We start from the raw sequence: 15,612 nt of genomic DNA, 5'->3' as shown, positions 1-15,612 counted from the left end.
AGAGAAGAAAAAGAAATTAAAGGAATTAGAATAGGCAAAGAAGAAACTAAGTTATCACTCTTTGCAGGTGATATGGTTTACTTAGAGAATCCTAGAGAATCAAGTAAAAACTGCTTAAAATAATAAAAAAAAAAACTTCAGCAAAGTTGCAGGATATAAAATAAACCCACATAAATTCTGGGCATTCCTAACAAAGCCAAACAGCAAGAGCTAAAAAGAGAAATTCCATTTAAAGTTACTGTAAATACTATAAAATATTTGGGAGTCTACCTGCCCAGACAAACCCAGGGCCTATATGAACATAATTACAAAACACTTTTCACACAAATAAAGTCAGATCTAAATAAACGGAAAAACTTCAGGTGCTCGTGGTCAGGCCAAGCCAATATAATAAAAATGACAGTTTTACCTAAATTAATTTACTTATTCAGTGCCATACCAATCAAACTACCAAAAAATTATTTTATAGAGCTGAATAAAATAACAAAATTCATCTGGAAGAACAAAAGATCCAGAATATCAAGGGAATTAATGAAAAGAAATGCTAGGAAAGGTGGCCTAGCCATACCAGATATTAAACTGTACTATAAAGCAGAAGTCATCAAAACTATTTGGTACTGGCTAAGAAACAGAGTGGTAGATCAGTGGAATAGACTAGGTACACAAGATGCAGCAGTCAACATTGTTGGTGGAGTTGTGAATGTATCTAGCCATTCTGGAAAGCAATTTGGAATTATGCCCAAAGGGCTATAAAAATGTACATACCCTTTGACCCAGCAATACCACTTCTAGGGCTGTACCCCAAAAAGATCACACAAGCAGGAAAGGGACCCGTATGTACAAAAATATTTACAGCAGCTCTTCTTGTGGTAGCAAAGAATTGGAAATCAAGGGGATGCCCATCAACTGGGAAATGGCTAAACAAGTTTTGGTATATGAATGTAATGGAATACTATTGTGCTATAAGAAATGGGAAAGATACAGACTTCATAATAACCTGGAAAGACCTACATGATATGATGCTGAGTGAAAGGAGCAGAACCAGGAGAACATTGTACACAACTACAGACATATTGCTTCCATGATGACTAACTTTAATAGACTTGGCTCTTCTCAGCAATACAAGGTTCAAAGACAGCTCCAAAGGATTCATGATGGAAAGCGCTACCTACATCCAGAGAAAGAACTATGGAGTCTGAATGCAGATTGAGGCAAACTATTTGCTCTCTTTTTTTTCCCTCCTCTTTTTTGGTTGTGTTTCTTCTTTCTCATGATTCATTCCATTGGTCATAATTCTTCTTTACAACTTCGCTATTATGTAAATAAGTTTAATGCGAAGGTATATGTAGAACATATATCAGATTCCATACCGTCTTGGGGGGGGGGGGGGAGAGGGAGGGGAGGAAAATTTGGAACTCAAAAACTTGCAGAACTGAGTGCTGTAAACTAAAGATAAAAACTCTAATTTAAAAAATACTTAGGAAAAAAAACAAAATTCCACCTTATCCTAATCCTTAATCTTTAACCACCATAAAAACTCTAAAACTATATCATCATCCCGAACAGGCTGTATAGCTTTCTGTCTATATAAGCCAAGTGCCCCCACAAATATCAGTACCTTTTACTCTGCCCTACGGCTACGGTAAAAGATCCATGTACTTTCACATTAAGAAAGCTCCCAATGGCTAAAAGAGAAGTCTGAGTGAATTCTTTCACACCCAAACGCTCTCCGGACTCTGACTTCAACATAAACACAAACAATCTACTTCATTAGCCCTGGATACAAATGATTATTCCAGCTTTCTAGCACAGAAACATGGAATGTTTTTAATTAAATAATTCATTAGAACTTACCTTCTTCACTGGTAGTTTCTTCACTGTCGCGCATAGACTGTGGCCATTTGAAACTTCCCACAAAAGCGCCTTCATATAACTTGACTAAATCATCCAAAGGCAATTCAGCTGAAGAATGTCAAGAGCAAAATGAGGTATCATTCACTCACACTGCCTACCACAGTGATAAATGTGAGTGCTCAACAATATGTGCTAAATGAATAAATGATAAACATTTCTCAGCAGAGTTCATGAAGAACATTTCTAGGCACACTCATGGCATGAAAGAACTGTGGAATATAAACCATGGAATAGAAGAAGCACTTTCTTTCTACTCTAAAACTAATGTTTTGCTTTCCTTCCCAATGGTGGTTTGGGAAATATGGGCGCTGATTAATCCAGGAAATAAAATTTAACATTTTATGGAGAGGTTTTTGGAAAGATTTATTACCTAGTTTACTTATATGTCACTGATCACTCCAAGAATTATAATTTGTCCTTATAAATATTGCTAGATTAGTTCTAATACTTCCCTGGTCACTTCTTACTTCAAATGCTTCAAGGATCCACAATGTCACCCTGGGCACTGCCTCTACTGATATAAAATGTGACCCCTCTAGAGTATAACATAGGGTCTTCAGGAGTTGCAGTGGCCATAAGATTCATGAGCCAGTCAGTGTCAGAAGTGAAGAGCCTCTCCAAACTTAGCTAGGCTGGTTCTCAGACAACACAAATACAAGCCATCATGGGGCCCACACTTTCCAATGTGGAAGGACTTCCTCCAATTGTGCTGCTGATATATAGTACATGGAAATCTGTTCAATTTGTTTTTAGGTGAATTATTTGTCACTTCAAGGGGGGAACCACTGAAAATGAAATCAAGCTATTTTAGCCAGTCATTTCTGACTGCAGGAAAGAGGTAAAATAGGACTTACTAAATGACTCTTCAGATATTTGCTTCCAGAAAACCGGCACTATGAAAACATTACCAATTAACACACCTGCACATCATTTTTTTTCCTAAGCTAATAATGATTCCCTTTTTCAAGAGATTATTTCTTCCATTTTCAAGAGATTATTTCTATTGTTGAAATAAACTACCGCTATCACTAAGATGGGCTTTGTGTAGGCTTTGTTAGGTCATCCTGATCCAAATGAACACAGATACCAAAGTCACTGGGGAAATTCAACAACAAAACTAAATGATGGCTCATGCTACCCACTCACCTTCTCGGACTAAGCGGCATAGCTCTGCTTGATGGTTTATATTTGCCTCTTTTGATTCTTGTTCTTCAATTGTCTCCTCCTCATCTTCCACTGAACACAAAAGAAACCACTGGATGTAATTAGACTATTGCTCTAACATTACATGATTCTATGAACTCATGTCTACACTGGCAAGAGATCTTTTTTCTTGCTACTTTAAGGAAGGACATTTGGAGGCCAAAAACCCTACCTCTGGCATAACAAATGTATCTCAATGGAGAAGGGTCCTCCTATGAGGAAAGCTCACACCTAAAAGAATGTCTACACATTGACCTGACCCAGCAACACGGGAGGGAGTAAAGACTGGGTAATACAGAGCTACTCTTAGAATAAATAACTAAGCTCATATGAATTGGAGACATATATTTAGGAGTGCTACACTCAAGTGGCTATTTTACATATAAGGACACGAAATCTTACATACATCTTACATACAGAGATATTAAACGGAAAGCCTAAAATATAAAACCATTTGGAAAAAATGGTCCTTGACTATTTTGCTGAACTGAAAAATACTGAAATCTGCTATCTTGTGCCGGAACTCCCAAGGCAAATGTTTATTCACATTCACTCAGCTTTGAAAAGTAAACCAATTTTTTTTTTCAGGCTACAGAGTTCTTATTATTAAGCAAAAAAAAATAATGAGATTTTAAAACTAAACTGAAAGTAACTTCTGGTCCTTGATTTGCATCTTATTCTAGCAGTTTCCAATACTTTATTACTGCATTTGTAGAGGAAACAAGAATAAAACAAAGTGTCAGTCGAAGTCAAAAACATTTCTCCCCATATCCAATCTGTCGCCAATGCTCTAACTTCCTCCTTTGGTTTCCCAGGCCTGCTCCATCGTTCTTTATTTCCATGACTACCAAGACCCTCACTTCCTGCCTCACCTACCATCACTAGCCTTTGGCTGGCATCACTGACTCCAGTCCTTCAAATGTCCAATATAATCTGCATGTTGAAGCCCGGCCAATCTTCAAACAGAGCTTTCATTGGGTCACTCTAGTCGAGCTGGCATAAATCACTCCAGTATATAAAGAAACCAGTCCAACTAGAGTGAATCTTAGGGAGCAGTGAGAAATGTAAAATGGGTCAATTATGATCAAGATGATGAAGAGCAATGGACATCAACCCCAGAATTTTATCTTGAAATTGTCTAATGAAGGTAACCATTATAAGTAGGTCTTGAAGAAGAGTTAAGGAAGGCTCTTCCTCATCCAGTTTTTCTTCCTCCTCCTTGCCTGCCTTTCCCACCTCTTTCCCAACCTTCCCAATCTGACTAATAACAGATCATACCCCCACTTCCTCCAAAGAATAGTCTTTAACCATCCTGATCAATCCATTCTTTGAACTCCTATTGTAATTTCAATCAGTTCCATAGTTTAGGATGTCATTTTTCTCTATTTACCTCATGTATGTTTGTTTTATCTCCTTAACTAAATTTTAAACTCTCTGAAGGATGTGTTATATTTCTTTCATACACATACCTAGTGTAACATTGGAGCACTTGAAAAATACTTACTGAAAGACTAGCTGAAAGCTTAAATAAAAATGTTCAGCTCTTGGATTGGGAAGAACCAACACTCTGGCAAAATGTTTCTCTTGCCAATACTTTTACACTAATAAATAAATAAACTAATAAACAAAAGTTGGCAGGAGAAAAGGTGGTGGCAATATGTGGGTCAAATTATCAAATTAACCAAATCAACAAAAAATAAACACCAAAGCTGATCCTTAACAATCATTTTTCTACACTTACTCGAAGAAAGGAAATCAAATATTTCATTCTTGACTGAATGGAAAGAAACAAAGACACGAACACCTAGAAACCTAGACTCCGAAGAAACAGACCTTCCTCATCGGTCAAAGATGTGCTTGCCTTTCTCTTCTTGCCTGATGGAGAAGTCTACAATTTAAAAAAAAAAGGAAAATTAAATATTATCACTCTACAGAGAAAGCAGTGAGTAGACAGTACCAAGTTCTCTTTTTTAAACATTTCCTTGATTCAAGATTTTTATTTGCAGCCTAAAAAAAATAAACTTTCTATAACAGTCCATTGAGTTCATGCAGATTGAATCTTAATATTAAAATATATTCTATACTGATACCAGTTCTTTAAAAATGTTTCCTTTTTACATAATGGAAACTTTCTCAATGGTGTCAAATTTGTAAGTCTAGAAGAATTAATCCTAGGAAATACTTAGTGATCAAATGACTAAAGGAAAAGACAATAGGTGTCATCGTCCCCCCCAACCGAGGCTGTCCTGGCTCTTCTTCTTTTCCCCCTCTATACCATCTCACTTGGTGACATCATCAGCTCCTATAGCTTCAATTATCACTTGTATTCAAATGACTCCAAGATCTTTATTTCTAGACCTAGATTTTTAGTCCTGCAACAACTGCCTTTTGGGCATCTTGAATTTGCTGTGCTGTGGACATCTCAACTACAACATGTCCAAAACAGAACTCATAATGATGGTAAGAACTGTGTTTTTGTATTTCTTTTTATCCCCAGTACTAGACACAGAGGCTAGTATATAATAAGCCCTTGATAAATGCCTGTAGACAGACTTGACAGTGTTAAATATATAGGTATGAAATCCTTTTTGTATTATAACACAAATTTATTGCCCATATCTGTGGGCTCATTTATCTCATTAAATTTATAACAATTCTTTTAAAACTCAAAGAACAAGATTATTTTCCATTCCCTAAACACTCATACTTTTATTTAAATACAAAAAGCATCTATTAAGTGCCTATCATGTCCAAGACACAGTGATAGGTGCTGGAACAAAATATCTTTCATATTCATGCACATTAAGAAGAAAGATTTTGGATATTGAATATCTTATTATTACTTCATATAATCCAAAGGTTATTTATTCTGAGATTTCATTTATTCAGCATTACTCTAGTGGGCTGAAATGGAACCCATGGGCAGAAGTTACAAAGGAGCACAGTTTGCTTCAATATGAGGAAATTATTCTAATAATTGTCACTGTCTGACAATGAAAAGGACTGCCCTGTGAGACTCTCTGTTCCCAAATGTATTCAAGTAGAGATTGACTGATTGCCTGTCAAGTATGGAGGAATAGTTGAACTAGCTAACCTCTTGGATCCCTTTTAATTCAAAAATTAGAATAATAAAAAGAAACTACTTACCATACCGCTTTCATTTTCTATCTTAACGCTAGCTTCTAGTGGCTTTGGGTCCTTACCTGCAAAGTTGATTTATAATGCTTGTGGATTTTTATTTTATTCAATTATAAAAATATAATACAAAATAACTTATATTCCACAGAATATTTACTGATAAGAGTATGACTTATAAAGTGATATGGTTTTGTGAAATGCATTAATTTGGTTTTGTGAAATGCATTATAGTTTTGTGAAATGCATTAATTTTAATTAGAATATAACATTTCAATTAATTACCTTGTCTTGAATATTTCTTAATATTTAATGCTTGTTTTTGTTTCTCTTGAAATTCAATATGCAGCTTAATTTCTACAACCTAAGAGAAAAAAAACAGAAATTGAAACAAGGCAGTATAGGTTTTAAAAATCTAATATAATAATATACTAAGCTGAAAAAGCAAGGGTTTGTTTACCTGTTCAATATTAGACCAGAAGTACTCGATTTCCCGAGCAATTGATGCCGCAATACGTCTTAACTTGTTCTGTTCCTCCTTTTTGTTTCTCATTTCATTGAGTTTCTTTTCTTCAAGGTAACGAGCCACAGTTCTGACCATCTAATGAAAATCATTATATTCAGAATAAAACTCACCAAAAACACAATTCATGCTAATATTAGAGCTTCTCTTTACTAACCAGGTAGAACTTTACTAACTAGGTAGAACTTTAAAGCACAAGTTCAACTAAAATTTTCATCTTCAATAAGTATTTAATATCCTTCTTTGATACCTTAAGTAAAAAGTCATACAAAATCCCACAGGGAAGTAAATATTCTACTGGATAATTAATTACTGTTATAGGCAAAGGGAAATTATCTTAAATAAAAAAATGGACAAAGTGAAATCAACACAAACCACAGTAATCAGATACCTTGCTATTAAAAAATTTGTGGACTTTGATTTTCAGGAATCTAATTTTAAAACAATGAGAATCAAGTCATCTGACAGCCAAAGATCTTAATTAGACTGCATTTTGCCCATAAGGGAAATGTTAACAGGCAATATTGACTTCTATTAAACTGACTCCAAGTGGAAGAAGTCAATTTAGGAATTAAGAACAGGAAAAGTGATCAATACAGCTAACCAAATTTGCATGAGAAAATTAAGAGGGAAAGCTGAACCACTGTATGCAGTGTATGCTTAAAGAAAAACAAAAATATAAAGTATAACTCTATATAGTAAGTAAATAAAGGAATGTTATTCCCTAAAGAATTTAGGAAATCATAGAATCTCAGAGTTGTAAAAACCACAAAGGCCATCTAATCAAAGCCACACCTCCACAAAAATCCCAGGTGCAACATACACCACAACAGGACTCAGCCAGCTTCTGCTTGAAGGTCTCTAATAAAAGGGAAACCAGACCATCACCACCTTAGGCAGCACTCTACTCCATTCTGGAATAGATTTCATTGTTAGGATGTTTTTCTTGACATTAATGCCCACATTTATCCCTTTTCAGCTTCTATCAAGTACTTCTGGTTCTGCCCTCCAGAGCCCAGCAGAACAAGGCTGAGCCTTCCCTTCCAGGTGACAGCCCTTAAAATGAAAAAAGACTGCTATTATATCCCTCCTGAGTTTTCTCTTCTCCAGGCTAAATTCCTTCAACAAGACCTTCCTATGTCATGTAAGATGATTCTTTATTAAAGAATCATCCAAAGAGAATATTAACTTAAACATGAACTGCTGCATTTAAACATTTATAGAACTTTAGCTACTTCACAGTAAGGCTGAGATGCAAAGAAATTAAAAATGAAAGTATTCCCAGCACTACTGCCAACTGAAAAATAAAATAAGTTAAATTAAGGACTCATTAAGACTATAATTTTAAAAAACTGCAAAATTCAGTTTAATTAATAAAAATGCAACTGAGACACATACCCAAAACATATCTCTTGTGTAAAATGAGGTAGCCCTTATTGATAGATATACCAAGGGAATAATATCATCTTCTACCTCTTCCAGGAGCCTCCTAAATTAATTATCTCTCTTTAAATCTTCCATTTCTTCCCCTCCAATAGCTCTTTCATTTCTACCTACAAATGTTATCAGATGTCTTTTATCCCCAAAGACCCTCTCAGCAATTCTGCTACTCCCTCATTCTGCCATCTTTGTCTCTTTCCCCTCACCTACAAACTCCTAGACTCACTGTCTACACTTCTTCACACATTCCTTCAAATTCCTTCCTTAATCTTTAGCAAACTAGCTTCTACCAGCCCCCCAAACCACTCTATTGAAACTACTCTCAAAGATCATCGATGGCCTTCTAATTACAAAACCCAAAGGCTGTTCTTAAAATCAAAATCCTCTTTGGAGAAGAAGCCTAGCTTAACAGAGAGAGATAGAGAGATAGAAGTTAGACAAAAATAAAATCAGATAGGTTCAAAACTGGTTTAGATGGCCAGACTCAAAGAGCAATTGTAAACAGATCAATGGGGACATGGCAGGAGGTCTCTCTGGTGGTGTGCTCCTCCAGGCATCTGTCTCTTGCCTCGTGCTATTTAACATTTTTATCAATGACTTAAGTAAAGACATGGATGGTATGCTTGTCAGATCTGCAGGTGACACAAAGCTGGGAATGAGATTAACATGGCAGATAACAGTCAGAATCCCAAAGGATCGTGCCAGGCTAGAACACTAGGCTGAATCTACTAAGCTGAAATTCAACAGGGACAAATGTGAAGCCTCCTCCTAGGATGCAAAACGATCTGCTGTACAAGTGTAAGATGGGGGAGGCATGATAGCTGCGTTTAAGTACTGGAATGGTTATCATGCAAAAGAAGAATCTGTTTTCTTCTGGCCCCAGAGGAAAGAACAGAGCCAATGGGTGGAAGCCATAAAGAGGTGAATTTAGGCTTGATGCCCAGGAAAAAAAACTTGCTAACAGAGCCATCCAGAGCTGGAATGGGCTGCCTCCGGAGGTGATGGGGTCCCACCAGCCAGATTCCTTTTGTGAATGGCCCCTGAGGTCCCTGCGAACTCTCAAGTTCTGTGATTCTGACAGCTGGCAAAAGAGGTAGGCAGACACAGGGTCAAGATCTACCCCTTGACCATCCTGGCTGTATGAACCTGTACAAGTCATTGATTATTCCAGTGCTCAGACCACACCAGCCTATGTTAGTGGAGGGAGGGTCCTCACCTGGAGTTCCTTAAACCGAGGAAATCCCTGGTTGTGCATTCTTGCCAGAACCCTCAGGCCTCTGCAGGAGCACCCCTCTGCTTTCTCCTCCTCTCTCTTCAATTCCCACTCTGGCCCTATTGCTCTTCCTCCTCCTGTCCCACTACACCCAGGGATTCCACAGGCTCTATTCCACAGGCCTGCATTTCCTTGCTCTGCTCTCTGCACACAGGGTTGTGTGTGCTACATATGTGATCTTGGTTTTACATATACATATATGTATGTGAATATCTATATGTATGTATGTATATGTAGACCAAGTTCACAGACCCTGCAACCTACCGTCTTTCAGTGACCTCATCATTTCTTACAGGTGCTACATCTCTAAGCAGCTGATTCCCAAATTACAGGTCTTGTGCTCATCTCTCTCTTGAACTCCACCTGCTGCCTACCTACAGGACTTGTCTGCTCAGATATTCCATAGTCACCAGAGCAGCTCCATAGTAGACAGAGCACTGGAAGACCAGAGTTCAAATCTAGCCTTGAATGCTTACTAGCTGTGTGACCTTGTACAAGTCATTTATCCTTTGTTTGCCTCAGTAAATTCAACTGTAAAACAGGGATGATAAAATCTCCTCCCTTCCAGCCCTCCAGGGTTGCTGTGAGATAATATTTCTAAAGCACTTAGCACAGTGCCAAGCACATAGTAGATGCTATATAAATGCTATTATTATCATACAAATAACTATAATGTAAGGGGAAAGGTGGGAATTTTCATGAGAGGCATGAACAACATGCTGTTGGGCATCACCTGGGCAGGCGCCCCAACACGGAGAAGGCAGGGACGTGGGAAATGATCTAGAAAAGGAGAATGAGAGTCAAAGGAAAGTGGTGCCCCAGAGAGGGCAGTGCCCCAGAGGAGAAGATGCAGCAGGGACACAACACGGGAGACGGCAAGCCAGAGACAGCCAGAGAACAGTCAAAGGCAGCAGTGAGGCCAGCTGAGACGACACCACACAAACCTGGGGCATGCCAACTCTGTGTGATTTACTAGAGCTGCTGCCCCAAGCAGCAAGTGGAACACCTCGCTTCACTCTACAGAAACTCCAGCCTGTTTTTTTTTCAGAGAAGCAGTAACCTCAAAGTTTGGTGATAAACAAAGTACCTTCTTGGCTGCCGCCATTTTCCATCTTCTCTCTTGAGCAAAGTCCGTCGCCATCCATTGCATCTCTTCGAGGAGATAATCCCAATGAGACTTTGGTCGTGGGGCCTCCTGCAGTTTTGGCAGACGTCTGAGAGACCACAGACCTTCCTTTCTCAACTCTGCAATTCGCTGATGGGTGTTGTTTTCCTAAAACACAGAATCACAGAATTTTCCATGTTGGAAGGGACCTCAGCAGCCATCTGGTCCAACCCAAACCTGAAAAAGAATACTTTTGGTCAATGTGGACATTGATTTTGCCTGGCTATAAATGTCTGTAACAGATACTTTGTTTTTCTTTTGTTCTCAATTGGGAAGGTGTGGGGGAGGAAAGATGGATTTTTGCTGACTGAAATATATATATATATATATTAGATATATATTAGATATATATATATTAGATATATAGAGATATATATTATAATATACATATATATATTAGAGATATATATATATAAAATCCTTTTTTTAAAGGGGACACTCTCCACAATATACCCAACAAGTCCTCCTCCAGCCTTTGTTTAAAATACCAAATGGTGGAGGCCCCCCAGCCTTCCAAGAGGCCCATTCCATTTTGGGGAAGCGCTGACTCTTAGGAAGTTTTTACCTCCATCCAGACTAAATCTGCCACTTTTACAACTTCCATCTAGTTCTCCTGGTTTTCCCTTGGAGGCCAAACAGAACAAGCCTGATTCCTCTTCTACATGACAGCCTTATAAATACTTGAAAACAACCATCAGGTCACCTAGGATTCTTCTCTTCTTCAGGCTAAACACATCCAGTTCTTTCACCCTATCTTCCTATGGCATGGATTAGAGGTCTGTCATCATTCTGTTGTCCTCATCTGGATGTTCTCCAGATTATCAATATCCTTCTTAAAAAATATTCCCTAGAAAGGAACACTACAGACATGGTTTGACCAGAGTAGAGAACAATAGGACTAGGACTCCCTTACCCATGGAAATTATTCCCAAGATCACATTAATTTTGTTGCCTACAATATCATTACATTGACTAATATTGAGCTTAAAAGTCTACCCAAACCCCCTGATCTTCTTCAGACAAATGAAATCTAACCATGCTTTCACCCACCTTGTACTTGTGATAGGAATTTTTTTAGCTCAAGTATAAGCCTTTACTTTTATCCCTACTAAGTTTCATCTTCCTCAATCTTGTCCACCGTTCTAACCTGTCAAGGTCTTTTAGAGTGGTGGCCAATGTCAGAGGAAAGAACGTGTTATGGAAGGAGAAACAATAGAACTGGGTGACAATTTGGATGTGGGGACTGAGAGAGAGTATGGAGGAGAAGATGACGCTCAGGCTGTGAGTCTGGGGAACTGGGGGGATGGTGGTATCTTCAACTGTAATAGGGAAGTCAGAGAGAAAGGATGTTTTGGGGGAAAGATAATGAGTTCAGTTTTGGACATGTTAAGTTTAAGATGTCTATGAGACATACAATTTGAGATATCCAATAGACAGTTGGAGACAGAAACCTAGAATTTAGTAGAGAGGTCAGGGCTGCACAAATAGATCTATGAATCATTTGCAGAGAGATGATCATTGTTATAGCTGATGAGATCTCTAAGCGTAATACATGGTACAGAGAGAGAAGAGAAAAGGGCCCAAGACAGAGCATTGGGTGACATCCACAGTTAATAGGAGTGACCCAGATGACGATCAACAAAGGAGACAGTAGGAAAAGAGCCTCGAGAGCAGTGTCACAAAAACCTAGGAAGAAGAGAGTATCAAGAAGAAGAGGATGATCGACAGCGTCAAAGGCTGCAGAGAGGTCAAAAAGGATCAGGGCCGAGGAAAGGCCATTAGATTTGGCAATTAAGGGATCACTGGTAACTTTGGAAAGAAAAGCCTCAGATGAATGATGAGGTTAGAAGCTAGACTACAGAGAATTATGAAGACAGGGAGAGGAAGCACTGGGAATACACAGCTTTCTCAAGTTTAGTCATGAGAGGGAGGAGAGATACAGGATGATAGCTACCAAGATTTGTGAGGACAGGTGTGTATGTAGGAAGTAGTGAAACAATAAGAAGATGGAGAAATTGAAGACAAGTGGGAGAATGGGGATGAGAGAGGGGATGATTTGTTGGAGATCACAGGATGGAATGTGACCACTTGTGCATGTCAAGGGGTTTGCTTCGGCAAGAAGGAGCCACCTCTTCATGTGAAACAGAGGTGAAGGAGAGGAGGGGAAGGCATCGGCATGAGCTCTGTACCTAGTAGGCATTAATAAATGTGTTATGTGTGGATGACTAATTAAAAGAAAAACAAACCACACAATGTCAAGCCCAGATCCCACTGGTGCTCCACTAGAGACCACCAAGGTTAACACAGAACCATTAATGACTACTTTTTAGGTCCAACCATTCCAAATCCATCTAAATGTACTATTGTAGAGTCCATTTTACTTTATCTTTCCCACAAAAAATAGTACGAGATACTTTATCAAATGGTTTTCTAGGAGGCAACCAAACAACGGATAGAGCACTGGGCCTGGAGTCAGGAAGACTTGAATTCAAATCTAGCCTCAGGCACCTATTAGCTGTGTGACCCTGAACAAGTCACTTCACTTCTGCCTGCCTCAGTTTCCTTATCTGTGAAAAGGGGATATAAATAGCACCCACCTGGCAGGGTTGTTCTGAGTTTGTTTGATTTTTTTTTTTAGTCAAGATCTTTATTGATCTAACTAACAGCAACCATTGGTGAGAGTTTTCCTATGTTTCCAAATACCTGTTGGTTTTGAAGAACAATTAAAATAAAAACCAAAGCAAAAACAAAAACAAAAAAACAGAAAACCCATAGAATTATACAGAAGTATCTAACGGCCATTCGTTGGCAGTCTCCAATTTCCATCCAGGATAATAGTGAAAAGGAAGTAGGAAAGATGAGTGGGTAAGGAGGTGGCCAGGGGCAGGGGAGGTAGTCTCAGCACAATTTCTGGTAGCCATAGCTTTTTGATTCAGAATGGCATTGAAAAGAAAGGAGCAAGAGAACAAGGGGGTCAACTAGACTAGGCAAGGGGAACAAACATTTTCTTTATAAAAGATTAAAAGAAGCCTAAAATGGGCACCCAACATGCAAGTGTCCTTTGGGTTCTCTAAGACACCTTCAAGGCCTACCTCAACCCCCTCAGGAAAAGGGTCGCTTCACCAAGGCAGAAGTAGATGGATCCCATCTTGAGATGAAGGAAAGGTACTGGACTACCAATGTTCGGTGGTACTAACACAGACATGGGGAAGTTAGTAAGTGAGATAGATCATTCATCCTGCTCGTCTAATCTGATCTCTAGCCTACATATAGGGTGGAGCTAGTCCCATAGTTTCAACTAAATTACCCTTGGCACAAGTGAGTTAGTTTTTAAGATCAGGACTAAAGAATAAGAAAGGAACATGGGGGCTACAGTGGGCATCCCAAACTTGCTTGATTCATGAAGTCTCCAAGCATGGGATGTTGAGTAACTTCAGTTTCAAGAACCAACGCTCTCTAACACTGAAAAGAAGACTTCTCTTTCAAGAACCCCACCTGGCCAGATGATTATCAAGCTTCCAAGCATCTCTCCACCTGCTCCAATCATTAGGCAGAGAGCAGAGTAAGAGTTTAAACATCTTAGGGCACTAATTTCATCTCAGTCACATTCCCCAGTCTCTGAGTTTTCATTCTGGCATCCCAAACATAGAATGTAGTCTGCCAGGTCTGCAAAATTTAAGGAGCGGGGAGTATAGTAAGATTAACATGAGAACCAAAAGACCTTTCCTGTATTTGAGCTTTAATAAAAGGGATCAACTTCCAGGACCAGCCCGTAGGAAGCAGTTAATATGCCCCAGAGAGACAAATGGGAGAATAAATAAGCCATGAACCAAACAAATCCTTGTAGTTTTAGAGGGGGAAATGTACAACTTTGACTTGGCCTCCAGTCTAATGTTAAAAGAACCTCAATTCCAAAACAAAAACTATGAGCGAAACAGGGATAAGACTTAAGGCCCTGGGAACTGGGGCCCACCTTCTCTTGGCTCCAAGTCCATCTTCATTTAGGGAAACTGAAAAGCTATGAGTTATAGGAATGGTCAAAGCCCCTCAAAGTCCAGAATCCAAACAGATTCCTAAAAATGAAGCACTCATTTCAAGTAAATCCCTTCTACCCCTCCACGTATGTGACTGGGTTATGCAGACTGATAAAGTGCCTACCAACTATCCACAGATCCAGAGATGTGCAAAGTGGGGAAAACTCTGAACCAGTGAGAAGGGAGCAGAAGACGAACTCTGCTTTATTCTGCAGGATGACTGCCAAAGGAAGGGAAGGCTCTAATTCCAGTTCTGCATTGGGGGTAAGACACTATCCTCTGCAGGCCAAATACAGGTAGCAGGAGACAGATTTCTCTAATGCCACAGAAACAGTTGTTCTGAATTTTGAGCTCTAATAGCCTAAAACTGCAATAAGACTTATGAGAAGTCTGGTATTTGTGAAGCACTTTGCAAACCCGAAAGTTCTCTATGAATTCTGCTATTTTATTATCATCACTTTCTAAAAATCAAGGTAAACCATAACTTTAGCAATATAGCAATCTACCAATTTGGGAACTGTGAAAAAGGAAGTAAGATTATTATGTCATGTTCTTTGATGAAGTCACGATGGCTCTTGCGATCACTGATTCCTCTTAGTTGCTCAATAAATATCTCTTCAATAATATATTCTAAAATTTTACTTACAATCAAAACCAAGCTAATTGGCCTGTATTTCACAGATTCCATTCTCTTCTCTTTAAAAGGAAAAGAAAGCCTGGGGTGGGGGATGGGGTGGAGTGGAGGAAGTAAAGGAGGAATAAGGACATTTGCCCTTCTCTAGTTCTGTGGTACCTCTCCTCTTTTTCAGCCCTTCAAAATTCAATCACCAGGGTGCAACAGCCACATCAACCAGTGTCGTTTCAGCAACCAAGGATGCTGTTCACCTGGACCAGGTAAACATTCTATCCCTCTTAGGCTGATTAG

At 38.8% G+C, this 15,612-nt stretch overlaps 1 protein-coding gene across 1 annotated transcript in view; it reads right to left on the bottom strand.

Annotated features, from left to right (window-relative positions):
• LOC118845611 (E1A-binding protein p400-like) overlaps window positions 1–15,612 on the bottom strand; it is a 129,005-nt gene that overhangs the window by 59,419 nt on the left and 53,974 nt on the right. Inside the window, exons 8-14 of the mRNA XM_036753601.1 lie at window positions 10,576–10,761; window positions 6,713–6,853; window positions 6,538–6,616; window positions 6,265–6,320; window positions 4,951–5,005; window positions 3,061–3,150; window positions 1,855–1,962 (exon numbers count right to left, since the gene is read on the bottom strand). Of these exons, the coding sequence (XP_036609496.1) occupies window positions 1,855–1,962; window positions 3,061–3,150; window positions 4,951–5,005; window positions 6,265–6,320; window positions 6,538–6,616; window positions 6,713–6,853; window positions 10,576–10,761 (715 nt within the window). The remainder of the gene's footprint in view (window positions 1–1,854; window positions 1,963–3,060; window positions 3,151–4,950; window positions 5,006–6,264; window positions 6,321–6,537; window positions 6,617–6,712; window positions 6,854–10,575; window positions 10,762–15,612) is intronic.

The sequence above is a fragment of the Trichosurus vulpecula genome, chromosome 1 (genome assembly GCF_011100635.1).
Source record: "Trichosurus vulpecula isolate mTriVul1 chromosome 1, mTriVul1.pri, whole genome shotgun sequence".
In the NCBI taxonomy this organism is placed as follows: Eukaryota; Metazoa; Chordata; class Mammalia; order Diprotodontia; family Phalangeridae; genus Trichosurus; species Trichosurus vulpecula.
The sequence above is the reverse complement of the archived record's forward strand: the minus strand, read 5'-3'. Positions and strand labels throughout refer to the sequence as shown.